The sequence below is a fragment of the Tasmannia lanceolata genome, unplaced genomic scaffold (genome assembly GCF_043159265.1).
Source record: "Tasmannia lanceolata isolate RefF3 unplaced genomic scaffold, GAP_Taslan_0.1 ptg000023l, whole genome shotgun sequence".
Classification (NCBI taxonomy): domain Eukaryota; kingdom Viridiplantae; phylum Streptophyta; class Magnoliopsida; order Canellales; family Winteraceae; genus Tasmannia; species Tasmannia lanceolata.
Window position 1 is genome coordinate 6,132,981 of NW_027518700.1, and position 14,768 is coordinate 6,147,748.

The 14,768-nt window shown below is 42.2% G+C and overlaps 1 protein-coding gene across 2 annotated transcripts in view; it reads left to right on the top strand.

Moving 5' to 3' along the window:
* The window catches only part of LOC143856543 (P-loop containing nucleoside triphosphate hydrolases superfamily protein), a 52,370-nt gene that overhangs the window by 24,310 nt on the left and 13,292 nt on the right, over window positions 1–14,768 (top strand). For both annotated transcript variants that reach the window (XM_077366795.1, XM_077366796.1), the window contains 6 exons: window positions 10,867–10,953; window positions 11,494–11,643; window positions 12,882–12,995; window positions 13,095–13,181; window positions 13,262–13,465; window positions 13,584–13,823. In XM_077366795.1, coding sequence (XP_077222910.1) covers window positions 10,867–10,953; window positions 11,494–11,643; window positions 12,882–12,995; window positions 13,095–13,181; window positions 13,262–13,465; window positions 13,584–13,823 — 882 coding nt within the window. The remainder of the gene's footprint in view (window positions 1–10,866; window positions 10,954–11,493; window positions 11,644–12,881; window positions 12,996–13,094; window positions 13,182–13,261; window positions 13,466–13,583; window positions 13,824–14,768) is intronic.

The window sequence follows — 14,768 nt, forward strand, 5'->3', positions numbered from 1 at the left end:
CGCCCAGACACATTCCTCACAAGCGAATCCAAATCACAATACAAACAGGCACATTATATGAACACTTGCCAACAGATTATATACAAATTCAGTAACCAACAAGCTCCTCGCTTTAGTTGGTTAACCATAGCATCAGCCCATGACTCAAACTCCTACACCTCAATACGTGAAGAACGGAATAAATGGGAATATTCAGACCCAGCAAAGAAATGAAGGAATCCAGCAAGATTAACAGTAGAAAATGCTAGGAAGAAATGCAACTGACCATCAAAAGCAACTTTCAAGAAATCACAGCAGCAAGGTCATACTATCATCTTTTTAAGCAAGAAGTAAGGACTAAAAAGCAGATAATACCTGAGTAATTGATGAAAACCAAATTGAGATTGCAAAATTCTCTGAAATTGATTCGATCTGCTACTTCTTGCGAAGATGGTGTCGGATCAAGAAATCTCCTGAGATGGAAATGATAATGGAGCTAAGGACTGCAAACCCTTCTTTACCCTCTCACGAATGTCAAACCCCTCCACTCCTCTTTTCTTCCCTATGTATTGCTTTTCCTTTTCAAATCAAAGAGCTGGGGTTAGCAATAGAGAAGGTGAGGTGAAAATGATGGTAAGGGAGAAAGATGAGCGAAGAAAACAAGGAATTGATCGGAAATTGCAGAGGTTTGCCAGATTCCGGCGAATGTCACTGGAGAGGAAGATTGCAATGGTGGCTGGCGAAATGGATTATGTGGTGGCAAGATCTAGACGGGGTGGTTTTAATGGAGGCAAAGGGCGTGGGAATGAAGATGAGAGGTGGCTGTGGAATGGGGTTTGCCGGATTCCGGTGGGATGATCAGAGATGGAGGAGAAGGTGAAGGTGGAGGGAGGAGATGGGATTGAAGTAGAAGATGATGGTCGTAGGAGAAGATTGAGAAGAAGAAGAAAATCCCCAAACCCTCTCCCTCTCTCTGTTTCTAACCAAATGGGTTTCGAAATGGGTTTAATGGTGTACCGAGAGAAGGGGGTTGGTGGTGCGGCTGAGATGGAGCCGGAGGTGGTGGATTGGGCGGAAATGGAATGGGGTTTGGGATGGAGAGATAGGCGGTGGGTGGTGGCTAGCCGGGTTTAATGGTGTCCGGCTGGGTTCCGGTGGGGTTTGCCGGAGGTGGAGATGGTAGGAGGTAGGGAGAAGAAAGTGATCGATGGTGGAGATGGTAGAGAAGTGGCTGCAAAGCCCTTTTTCCTCCCTCTTTCTCAGCTCTCTCCTCTGCTTTTCTACGAAAAATGATCTCTTCTCCCCTTTTTGAAAAATTCAGAAAAACCCTCTTTTATTTCTGAAAATCTCAGATCCAGATCTGAGATTTTCTCTCAAATTTCAGATCCAGATCTGAGATCTTCTCGCAAAATCTCCTTCTTCTCCGTTTTTTCCCTTCTCCCTCTTCCCTCTTTTCTCAACGAAAATCCAAAATTTTCTTCCTTTGATTTCTTCGTTCAATTTTTTTTACCCAAAATGGGTTAACCATATTCGCACCACTCTAATTGATTGGCGCGCCAAAAATGATGGGCGCACCAAATAGACTTGGATCTAGACAGGCTTATGCATTCCCCTGCATATGGCTTGATCAATAAACCCCTCTTTTATTCTATGGACACCCGCAGCCTGGATAAAATCGCCACCCTTTTGGATTCACACTACACTCATTGCCCTGGCTCGTTCACTAAGCGAACACGCTCGGATCTCAACGAAATTTTATGGAGACCTACGGGGGACCTTAAGCTACCTTAGGGTATAATTTGAGGTTTAATTCACGGATTTGACGAGGTCTCGCACGAACACTACGAACTTGGGTCCGGTTAAAATGGGGTGTCTACACGTACGAACAAGCTCGTCTCGGGCGCTTGGACAAATCCTCGGCAGGTGCTCGGGCATGACGCGGGCGGACAACTCTGGACTGGTCGGCCGAGGAAGGTCTTTGGTTCGCGGGGTGGTCCTTAGGATGTCTGCCTTAGGCAGTCCTGCTCGGAGCTTCCTTTGTCATTGGTCCTTGGAAAAATGGCCCGGTCGTTTGTTGGAGGCGACTCGGCTCCAAGATTTTCTTGTTATGCGCGGTCTGGTGGGAATTTTGAAAATCCCGCTATCTGGTTACATTAAATGCACATGCATGTTTCCCGTAAATTGCGTGCCTTGAGCCTCACGCGGCGGTTTTGTAATGATGGTGGGTCCAGGTGTCACTGATTGCTCCCATGAATGCGAATGATCGCGATCTGGATAGTCGGTTCAAGCGATGGAGGTCTGTAAAAGGCCTGGTTCACTTCATTTTTGCACTCTTGCCATCCCTTGATCTATTGCATGCGATCTCGCTGCCTGACCATTGTTCTCGAATCTCTGGTTCTTGTTTCGGTTCAAATCCCTCCTTTCATCTGTAGTATGTCCTCGTACCGAGAACCTAGTCTCCATTATGTCTCATACTAGTCGTACGTCTAGTTCGGGGTTCGAAACTAGGGTGGGCTCTTCAGTTCAGACCGAGGACCCATTCTCGGTTTGTCAGGCCTCAGATGAAGAGGTCAATCAAGCCTTCTGTTGCGTTTGTTCTTGCTACTAGCCGTAAGGTCGTGCGGCTTGGCTCTTCTCGCTGGGGTTTGGCAGAGGAGATATTGATCATCAGGCCGCCTCCGGGAAGCAGATGAAACTAGTGAAGAGGGCCTGCTTCAATGCCGTGGGGGAGGTCACCCTCTTAGTCGATACCGACATTAGAAGTTGAGGATGTAGTTCCATTTTCTGTCCGCGGTCAGTCTTCGTATACCCAATCCTTGTGCGTGTGACGGGAGTGGCGGCCTGGTTGTGTAAGAGGACATGTTTCGGGCCGCCTTTAAGTTCCTTGTTCATCCGTTCTTCGTGCACATTCTCAACTTCTACGGGATTAGCTCGGCTAAATTGTCTCCGAACGGTTGGTGTAGTGTGGTCGGCTTCTCTTCCTCATGTGGAAACTGAAGAGAAGGTTGTCGGTAGACGTTTTCAAGGATTCCTTCAGAAGAGCTTCCCAACGAGCCTGGGTGGTTTTATTTTCTCCATCGGACCAAGGTAAAGGTCATCGATAGGGTCCGGTCTTCCATTCATCAATGGAAAAACAAGTACATCTTCGTGTCGTTGAAGCAAAAGAAGGCGGTATGGGGGTTTGCTCGGGAATGGGAATTGTTTGATCTAAATGAGACAACGATGAATGAGGTGGTGGTGCTTGATGCCGAGGGCTTAGTAACTGTTAACAGATCTTTAGGTCTTTATTGTAATGCCCAAGGGCATACTTGTCTTTGTACTTCACTCTTTATTATTTATATTACATGAGTGAGGGGGAGAACCCTAACTCAATCGTTACTTTCTCTCTTTTCTCTACCTCTCTCAGCATGGTATCAGAGCTCTAGGGCATGGATGCCTAGGGCCATTTTTTTTTTCTTTTCTTTTCTTCTCTTTCCTTCTTTCTTCCTTTCTTTTTCTTCCCTAACCCTAACCTCAACCTCCATCTTCTCCATCAACCTCAACCTCCATCTTCTCCATCCCTAACCCTAACCATAACCCCTCCATTCTTTGCTACAGTACCCGCTACATTACTGCTACAGTAAACCGCTACAGTACCCGCTACAGTACTGCTACAGTACATCGCTACAGTATAGCGCTACAATTCCTGCTACAGTACCCTCTTTTCCCCACTCTTCCTTGCCCTAATCTGCTGCATCATAATCTCTTCTTCCTCTTTTGGGTCATAGTTATGCCCTAGATTTTCTTGTTCAGGTTGATCACTATCTTTATGGTGTTGTTCTGGATTTGTACTTACATCATTGCGATGTTTGTAGTTCGGAGTTGTCTCGACTTTGTCTTTATGTTGTGCGGCTGTCTCATGCCTCCCTTATGCATATGTTGTCCTCACGAAGCCGCGGTTTATTAGCTTGCTTATAGTCTTCATCCTTGTCTCTACTTGCTCGTTGTTAGTCCTCTTCAGTCTTCTTCCCGGTCTCTTATGGAAGATACACCTAGTATTGAGGACCCTACTATTCGTACTCCAGCTATGGCTACTATTTCTTAGCTGCGTCAGGCTACGTCGTCGTCTTTGTTTTCGGTGGATGCGTCATTCCCACCGATTACCACTTCCTGTCTTGATGGATCCAACTATTTGACTTGGAAGATTGCTTTGGAGACATATCTGAAGGCCTGACGAAAGATTTCTATTATTCGTCGTGATCCCCCTCCTGAGACTGACCCTATCTTTGATGATTGGGATGTAGATGATGCCCTTGTTCGTACACTTCTATGGCAGAGTATGACCCCTGCCATTGCTAGCACCATGATGGATCTCCCTACTGCCAGAAAGGTATGGGAGCACACTGTGGCATTATATTCTAGTGAGGGGAATCTCGCCCGTCTCTGCGACACTTACTCGCGCTGGATGGGTGGGTCACAGGCGCGGTGATTCTACAGTCCATGATTGCTACAGACAGTTTGTCTCCTATTGCCAGCAGCTGGATGCTCTTATGCCTCTCACCACTGATCTTACCACGGCAGCCAGACAGCAGGATCAGCTCCGTGTTGTTCATTTTCTTGAGGGTCTTGGACCAAAGTTCGCTCATCTTCGACAGCACATCCTTGGTCTGGTACTGTACCCACTCTTCAGGAGGTATTTTTACAAGCTCAGCAGTGTGCACTTGGCATTACTGTTCCTACTCCCGTGGATGTCTCGACTACTGCTGCTTATGGTGCCGCTGACCGCCCTTCCCGAGGAGGAGGCACTTTTGGTCGCGATCGTGGTCGCGATACTAGCCGAGGCGGACGTGGCAGCGGCCTAGAGGGTGGCCGTGGAGGTCGAGCTCGGCCCTATTGTACTCATTGTGGGCGTAAGGGTCACTATCACGATAGATGCTTTGATCTCCGTCCTGAGCTGCGTCACACTCTAGATCCTCGTCAGGGCCGTACTGCACATCTTGCCCTTCCAGGTTCGACTGCTCCTATTGATAGCCCCTCACAGACACCACTGGCTACTGAGATCGATCAGATGGTCGTCTCTCGTGCCGACTATAATGAGCTACAGCATTTCAGATCTGCCAGCCGCTCTCCTACTGCTGGTCTTGTTCAGCCAGGTAGTTCTCCTGCTTCGTTCCTCTCTACTTCTAGCTCCTGGATTATTGATTCGGGAGCATCTCATCACATGATAGGTACCCAGTCATCCTTACATGATTTTCATCATATTGTTTCACGTTCTATTACTCTTGTTGATGGGAGTACCTCTGCTATCACTGGTGTTGGCACTTGTTCCCCTTCACCAGGCATTACATTATCATCTGTGCTATGTGTCCCTAAGTCACCTTTCAGTTTACTTTCTGTTAGTCAATCAACAAAGCATCTTCATTGTTCTATCTCATTTTTTCCTTCATATTGTCTTTTTCAGGATCTCTCGACTGGGAGGACGAGTGGCTCGGGCCATGAGGTGGATGGCCTTTATTGTCTCGACTGCACTCCGTCCCATCCGAAGAAAGGCATCAAGTATGTTAAGTGACTAAGTATGTTCTTGTCTCGTCTTTGTCCTCTCTTTCTCTACCTAAGACTCTACAGGAGGCACTTGATCATCAAGGATGGCGGGCAGCTATGGATCTTGAGATGCAGGCTCTTCAGGCCAATCAGACATGGGATTTGGTCCCTCTTCCATAAGGTGCTCGCCCAGTTGGTTATCGCTGGGTTTATGCAGTCAAGCACCTTCCTGATGGCATAGTTGAGCGCCTTAAGGCTCGACTTGTTGCAAAAGGGTACACGCAGACAAAAATTCCTTCGATCCGTGTCCTGCTATCCCTTGCTGTGAATCATGGCTGGCATCTTCATCATTTGGATGTAAAGAATGCCTTTCTTCATGGTGATTTGGAGGAAGAGGTCTATATGGAGCAACCTCCTGGATATGTTGCTCAGGGGGAGAGATCTTCTCTTGTTTGCCGTTTGAGGAAATCCATTTATGGTCTCAAACAATCTCTGAGAGCCTGGTTTAGGAAGTTTAGTGCTACACTTATTCACTTTGGCATGAAGCAATGCGCAGTTGATCACTCTGTCTTCAGTTTTCAGTCTCATGCTGGTTGTGTTCTGTTGATAGTATATGTCGATGATATCATTATCACTGGTAGCGATACAGGTGGCATTCAGAGGCTCAAATCCTTCCTTTAGACAGAGTTCTCTACTAAGGATTTGGGTCGTCTTCGGTATTTCCTGGGCATTGAGGTTGCTTATTCGACTAGGGGTATCTACCTCTCACAGAGGAAGTATGTTCTGGATCTTCTTGATGAGACAGGTTGTTTGGGAGTCAAGCCTGCCTCAACTCCTATGGATCAGAATATGAAATTACTCCCTGAGGAGGGAGTCCTGTTAGAAGATCAAGGGCGATACAGACGCTTAGTTGGTAAGCTCATTTATCTTACCGTTACACGTCCAGATATTACCTTTGCATTTAACGCTGTTAGCCAGCATATGAGCTCACTTCGCACTTCACACTGGGCGGCTGTACTTCAGATATTGAGATATCTGAAGAGTTCGCCAGGTAAAGGGTTTTTATTTCAGAGGTATGGGCACCAGAGAATTGAATGATACACTGATGCAGACTGGGCAGGATCTCCGGCTAATAGGAGGTCTACTACAGGATATTGCACCTTTATTGGAGGTGATCTTGTTTCATGGAGAAGTAAGAAACAAGATGTCGTGTCTAAATCCAGTGCCGAGGCAGAATATAGAGCTATGTCTCATACGAGTGGCAAACTCATGTGGCTACGTTCCTTACTTTCAGAGATTGGATTTCCTCCTCCTTCTCCAGCTCAGTTATACTGTGACAACAAATCCGTCATTTACATTGCCACGAATCCAGTCTTCCATGAGAGGACCAAACATATTGAAGTGGATTGTCATTTCATTAGAGATTTGATTCAGCGAGGCTACATATCTCCTGTGTTTACCAGATCTACAGATCAATTAGCAGACATGTTCACGGAACCTCTAAGTAGAGCTAAGTTAGTTGATAATTGTAACAAGCTAGGAATGTTAGATATCTACATTCCAGCTTGAGGGGGAGTGTTAACAGGTCTTTAGGTCTTTATTGTAATGCCCAAGGGCATACTTGTCTTTGTACTTCACTCTTTATTATTTATATTACATGAGTGAGGGGGAGAACCCTAACTCAATCTTTTCTCTCAATCTTTACTTTCTCTCTTTTCTCTACCTCTCTCAACAGAACCTTACAAGCGATAAGTGGTGCCGGTCCAATCACCTTGGCTGAGTTCTTTGTCGAGCCCGATCTCGTCTAGGCTGGCTTGAGTCAGTCACTACTCGAATTTGTTATACTGATCAGGACTCTTCCTCCCTTGATCGAGCTAATAGTCGTCCGTCTAGATAGCGCCAAGATGGTCGTCACTGGTGCAGCTGATGCGGGACCGAGCGGGGGCCAGCTTGGTAGTCGTCCTATCTGACTTTTATTTTCGATTTTTGTTATTTTCTGCCGAACACTGATCAATCTCTTCTTTTTGTAGAATCAACCCCCATGGACATTAGGATTATGGTCGATGCTCTCAGGTCCTACGTGTAGGAGGCGTTGGAGGCAAAGAAAGAGAAGCAGGCCGCGAAGGATGCAGAGATCGGCTTGCAAATAAGGAAAGAGAAGGTGGTGGGGCAGGAGAAACAGAAAGCGAAGGATGGTAAGAAGAGGCCAGGGGATTCGACTCTTACTGACAAGAGGTCATCCAAGATCTCGAAGCTGGCCCCGTCGGCCAGGGACGCCTCTAAGGGTCTCGGCTCCGGGAGACCTATCTTACCTGGGGCGTCATGGACTCCGACCGTGAAGGGGATGTCGACGGTGCTGTCGTGTAAATTCGGCAGACCAACAGTAGCAACACCAACAATAACAGAAGTGATCAACAACAATAGCAGCATCAGGCCAACAACAACGACAACAACAATAGCAACAATGTTGACTCGAGGTTCACTAGCCCCGGGAACCATTCAACCCAGTGTGGAAGTTGACCCTAGGCGATTCCATTATAGCCAACTCCTCTCTGTGGATTTCGTCATCACCAGGGCCTGCATTTCTCGGCTTGTCAGCTTGGCAGAAAGGTGCGCCTGAATGGACGCCGAGCTGAAGAAGGCACAAGCCAACCTGAAGATGTCGGAGGCCGTGAGTGATTAGGCCTTGAGGCAGGAGAAGTCGGCTTGGGACAAACTCAAAGTGGCCAAGAAGAAGACCAAAGAGGCTGACAAGAGGGTCAACGTGGTCGAAAAGAAGGTCGTGGAGCTCGAGACAAGGGCCTCAGCCTTAGTCGAGGAAAAAGAAGAGGAGATCAAACGTCTGAAGGCCGACGTCAATGAGTACCTGAAACAAGGTTTTAAATTTTGGTTTCGGTTTCGATTTCGGTTGCCATGGAAACGGAAAAGTTTTGGTTTCGGTGGATGTTGGACTTGAAATTTTATAAAAAAGGCATAATATTAAAACCCCTTATTAAAGTAAGACGATAGAAAAATGAGTGATTACGCATGCTATTCCCTAAAATAAATGGATAAACATAAAGTTAAAGAACTTTAATAAAAAGAAAACAAAAAAGAACTCACGACTAAGAAAACAAATCTACCAAAAAAAAAAAAAATCCTAAATTTTAGGGAACAAAAGAACTCTCCCAAAGGGAGCAATGAGTCATCCACTTTTAAAAAAGAGGAAGTTACGTAACTCCCCACAAAAGGGGAAGTGGAGATCCTGAATTTGAGAGAAAATTGGTGATGTGGCAGTTGCCAACCACTTCAAGAGAATTATATAAATAGAGAGAAGATCCTTTAGCAAAGGATCGGATCTTTTGGGGAAAAAAGCTACGCGAAAGGAGAAACAGAAGAAAGAGAAGGAGAAAGGTGAGAAAAGATTTGGCTAACAATTTTTTTTTCTTCTTCATTCTTTCCTTTGCAGATTTTCTTCGGGGAAGAAGACTTTTCTCTTTCATGAGAAGGATGAAGAAAATCCCTTTAGAGTCTCTTCTAGGGACTTTCTAAAGGTTCCTTTAGTATCTCTTCCCAGAGACTCTCTAAAAGGAGAAAACCTTTCTCCTCTGGGAAAAAGCTGATAAAGATTGTTGTTTCCCCCAAAAGATAAAGATGGCGGTTCCCCCAAAAGAAAGAAGTCCTTTCTCTTTCATGAGAAAAATGGAGAAAATCCCTTTAGAGTCTCTTCCAGGGACTCTCTAAAGGTCTCTTTAGGATCTCTTCCCAGAGACTCCCTAAAGGGAGAAGGCTTTTCTCTTCCGGGAAAAAGATGATAAAGACGGCGGTTTCCCCCTCAAAAGATAAAGACGACGGTATCCCTAAAAGAAAGAAGACCTTTCTCCGTCGGGAGAAAGAAAAAAATCCCTTTAGAATATCTTTCTAGAGACTCTCTAAAAGTCCCTTTAGGATCCCAGAGACTCCTTAAATGGAGAAGACCTTTCTCTTGGAGGAGAATGACGATAAAGATGACGCCTCTCCAAAGGAAAATGAAGAAAGTTTGAGAAGATGTAGAAAGTCCCCAAGACAAAAAAATTTCATCCGAAAAGATCTGTTAACAAAATCAGATATTTCTGAAGGATAATTAATTAAAAGTTGTATTTAGATAGGGAACCTCTTGATTGATAATCAAAGGTATTTTCTTTTTTCAAGAAATGTAAATAACGGCCAATAAAGCTGGAAGTGTACGATCCCTACCAAAATTAATAAAACCTCTTCTCGCAAGAGGTATGAATGCATTTTATATGTGATTTTTTTTTTCATGCATGTAAAATTTGATGTGAACAGTGGACATCCTATAAAATGAATGAAACATATGAAAACATATGCAAATGATAGAATTTAAAGATGAAACTTCAGGAAAGGCTAGAATAAGCACAAATATGTAAATAGAAATCATTATATAAGCAATACAACCATCCATAATAGTTTGAAAACATCAAACACGGAAACACCTAATGACATGCGCTGCCTCGCATGTCAGAATAGATGACCGAGGATGCGAGGGCAGTTCGGGAGGTGGCCTCAAAATTGATGACCAGGATGCAGAACAAATACTTGAAGGTGGTGGAGGGCGAGAGGGCCGAAACGGGGAGGAAGTACTGCGAGTCTGTCGAGTGCAAGAGGTATGCTTACTAGCTCTACTTTCCCGTTTGGAATGAAGCCTTCGACTGGTGCAGGGAGCAAGTCCTGGAGCTCATTTGGAATCAAGCAACTGTTGTTAAATCATACTGCTCTTAACATTGTGTAGTGGTTTGTTTCATTTGAAGCTTCATTTTCCATAATTAATTGATTAAATCCCTGCAAAATTGTTGTTGTGTTCTTTTCATGCTTTGTTCATTCCATCATGTTCCCCACTCAATCCTAATTGGTACTATATTTTGGTGTTTTTTATTATTTTTGTCTTTTTTTTTAATAGCAATTTTTGACTGGTATGCTCTTCTTTTTAGTGGAAGTCTATTTTTATTTTGAAAGAAAAGGGCATATTACGTGGTCTACTTGTGTGTCAAAATATTTCTGGAATTTGTGGCCTTGAGCTTGCATGAATTTTGTAGTCTTTCTTGGCAGATTTTTTTTATACTATAATGTTTGAAGCTAAATCTAATTTTGGATGTTGTCATTTTTTATACAGTTGTTGCCACTGGATAAGACATATTAGAATTGCTGCATATCAAATCTATAGTTTAATCTTGATGATAGCTCTTTTTGCATAGAATATTTGAAGGCCTGTAGCAATTTGGTTTTTTGTTCTCCTTTTCGTTTTTCGAGCTGTTCAATCTCCTTTCACTTCTGTATTCTCTGACATTTTAGTTTTTTTAAATTGTTACATTTTCTTTTTCTTTATCCTAGCTCCAACAAGAGCTTCTAGATGCACGCGAGGAAGCTAGAGTGGCTCATGAGCAACTTTCTTCAAGGGCATCAATGGGATCATTTGAGGTGGATATTTTCTGCCACCTTATCTGAGTACACTTTCTATGCCATAATTTCCACTCCCACTATAATTATCTTTTTTTCCTCTTTTTTTTTTCTCATTTCTTTTCTAGAATGTTTTAAGACTTTTCGATGTGTTCAGTCAGTGTTTAAATGTCTTTTTTTTCCCATCTTTTGGGGAATCTTCCATCTTATGGGGTGTTAACTTACCAACTTCTCCCAATAGCTTAAGCTATTGGAGAAAGGCGTTATTTATCTTTTATACTTTAACAGTCCCCCGCACGTGTGGCCCCCTTGGCAAACACGTGGCACATGTGGTCCCACCTTGGGCCGACCATGGCATGTGGATTTTTGCTATACGGGAGGTTTGAACTCGAGACCTTTGCTTTGATACCATGTTAACTTACCAACTTCTCCAATAGCTTAAGCTATTGGAGAAAGGCGTTATTTATCTTTTATACTTTAACATGGGGCATTTCTGTTTCTTTGCAAATGAAATTCGTATTTTTTTAGTGGAACAGAATTCATATTTTATACATCTTTTAGGAGGTTAATGCTGATTCCTTGATCGAGCTGTCCCTGGAAGTCCAAGGAATGGAGTCGGAAATTCATCACTCAAAGAACGTTGTTGATGATATTTCTTCTCTTGTGGAAGATCTGTTTCAAAGATTTTCCCTTTTGTCAAATATATTCATGGTAAAATACTCATGAAACAGCTTTTTGTTATTATTCTGTTGTACACATATTATTGTTCTACTAATCCTTTTGATTTAGTTGTTGTACTATCAATTTATGCTACAGAAACCCTCCAAAACATTACAAAATGACTAATATGTTTATTAATAGTGCAACTTATGTTGTTTTTTTTACTTATTTTTGTTATGTCTTCTGAAACACCAAACCATACATATTTTCAATGCACCCAACTACCAGAGGTGGAGACCCCTTCTAACTCATAATGTTAAAAACTAGTAAAAAATCAAAGCCAATCAATAAGTTCTGTAGCGTAAATTTAAATTTTTTGACATTTTAGTCTTGTCCAACTGATTCGAACCTAACAACCTGTTCTTGACTGTATAAGTTATCCGTTTTTATTTTTCTTTTCATAGTTTTACTGTATCAAGACATTTTTATGATTCTATGATCTGAAATTAAGATGGATTAGGAACCAGGTATCATTCAATCATTTAAAGGTTGTTTTCACTGATCAAACATCAATATAAACTTAGAATGTACAGGAATAATATATAATTACTCTCCATTTGTGAGGTGGCTGGTCTGACATGCGACAGACCACCTGCGAAATGCCTTTTTGCGTCCATCGCAAAAGGCATTTCGCGGCTGGTCTGTCGCATGTCCGACCAGCCACCTCGTAAATGGAGACAACAGCTCAATGAAGAAAAAATGCGAAATAATATTCAGGCATAATCAGGCTTAGATCAAGTCAAATTATACACCATGAATATACTTGTAGTCTTAAGCATTAGAAAGCAAAATAGTTGGCACTTGGCAAAACAATATTTTTTAAAACTCACCTCAACATTGAAAATCACACAAATCAGATGCTCTGTCGTTTTGAGCTGCAACAAGAGAATTAATTGGAGGTTCTCTCCAAGGATTCCCTGAAAGAGTGGTGAAAATGCCTCCATCTTCCGTCCATTCCCCTTATCTTTGGTATGGTCCGGGGACAGTATTTTTGTGTGCAAGTTATAATGAAATTTCTGCATAATATCCTGGTGCATGTAATCACGAAGTTTTCAGTTTTTGGTAATACGTACATAATATTTGTATGCATTTATGTATTCATGAACATGAGCTTCTTTATACTTTTTTCCTTTGTTCCATCATGGTTATGATGATATGGCCTATTTAAACTTCCTTTGGTTTCCCATTCATGTACCAAGCTTATTTTATTGCCATTCTGAAATTTACAGGACCTCAAGTCATTGCCCTCCCAAAATACTGTACAGTTAAAGTCTATCATTAGTGACCATGAGAAGATACACAATTTTATGCGAGAGAAAGCTGTTGAACTTGAAAGGGAAAAGGTAATTGCAATAAATCTTGATATAGTGGAGTATTGTTGTTTATATTAAATGCTTAACCATTTTAGAGGTTTTACTTGCACAAAATTTGTTTGAATGCAGCTTGTCTTGTACAATCAGTCCATTGATCACCGGAAACAGATAGAGAAACTTAAGTTAGAACTACATAATTCTGAAAAGGTCTTGATGGTAAGCCACTCTTCAGTCTTTTGTCTTCATATGTCTTGAGAGGTATTTTTCTATTCTGAGGCTTTCAATTTTTGTGGTAGGATCTGCGCGAGCAGGATGATCTGGAGAAAGATGAGTTGATTTCTCAAATTGAAAACCTCCGTAAGGATATTTCATGCCTGTCATCATCTTCATTTGCCAAGGAGAAGGAAACCTTGAGAAAAGAGCTAGAAAAAACAAAGCTGAAATTGAAAGATGCAGAATTTAAGCTTAAGAACACTATTCAGGACAAAATCAAACTTGAGGTTTTGTAATTTATTGGAGTATTTTCTTTTTCCTTTTTCCATGTTTTGCTTGCTTGACCCCTTACTTGTACTGATTTAATTTATCATAATTATATGTTACCAATCCTTGCATGTCCAGAGTGAGAAAGCACATGCGGAGCGTGAGATAAAGCACTTGCATGGTCAGAGGACTCTTCTTGAACGTGACATTTGCAAGCGTGACTCACTTGCCAATAAAAGGCGTGAATCACATGTTGATAGAAGGCGTGAATCAAAGGATTTGGGCAAGGCAATGGCCCATAATGGCCTGGTTGAGCAGACACTGCAATTGAAAGAAATGGAGCTTGAAAGGGCCAATTTTGACATTGAAATTCTCTCAGTATGTCTACGATCTATCATCCTTTCTGTGACTTTCTTCAATGTTTACTTCTAATGATTTTGATATTGGCGGTTCATTTTTTTACTGAATATGTCCAATGAGGGCTTCCAATGATATCATAATGGGTGGTTTGATTATCTATAGAAGATGTCTTTGTAATTCTGTGAAGAAGTTCATGCATTTAGGAAAAGTTCATCTCGTGATATAATCATGGGAGTGAGATTTCTTGGTTATTGTTTTGGGTGTTTCATCCGGAGCCTTTGGATTATATTATGTTCTGTAAAATATTTCACTGAGTGTTTCATCCAGAGGGTTTATATGGAAATACTGTCATCCTGATAGCTTATGTAGTCGAAATGTAAAGTGATCTCTTTCAATTGTGAGCCTCTGAATAATTATTAACTTTCTTCTACTTTGATAAATGGAAACCCAAAGTTATTGGTCCCGCATCGTAAATCAATCCACAAACAGGCACGTATAAGGGAGAAAAAGGTCAGATTTAGTCTCCTTGTGAAAAGAATCAAGGAGATGATGTCCGGGACGATAGCAACTTATTCGAGAAACTAATACTGACACTTCAAACTCGACCACAACACTTTACATTCATATGTTTTCTTTCAGTAAATAAAATAATTGCTTTAGCCGGTTTCCTACGAAAAACCCCACATAGCAATTGAAAATATGATTTTTTTTTTAATTTACCGAGAAAATTGTCAAAAGTAACCTCAAAACTGATTGAAAATCACCATACTCTTGATAAATTGAGATCCTTTATCGTGTTCCTCCTTGTTGAATAACATGTATTAGGGGTAGTTTAGTCATTACTTAGTGTAGAGGGTATTGTAGTCATTGTACATCGTTGCCCTTGTTTGGGCCTATATACATCATTTACATGAGGAGCTCCCTAGTGGAGACACTCCATATCTCTACTCTTCTTCTTCTTTC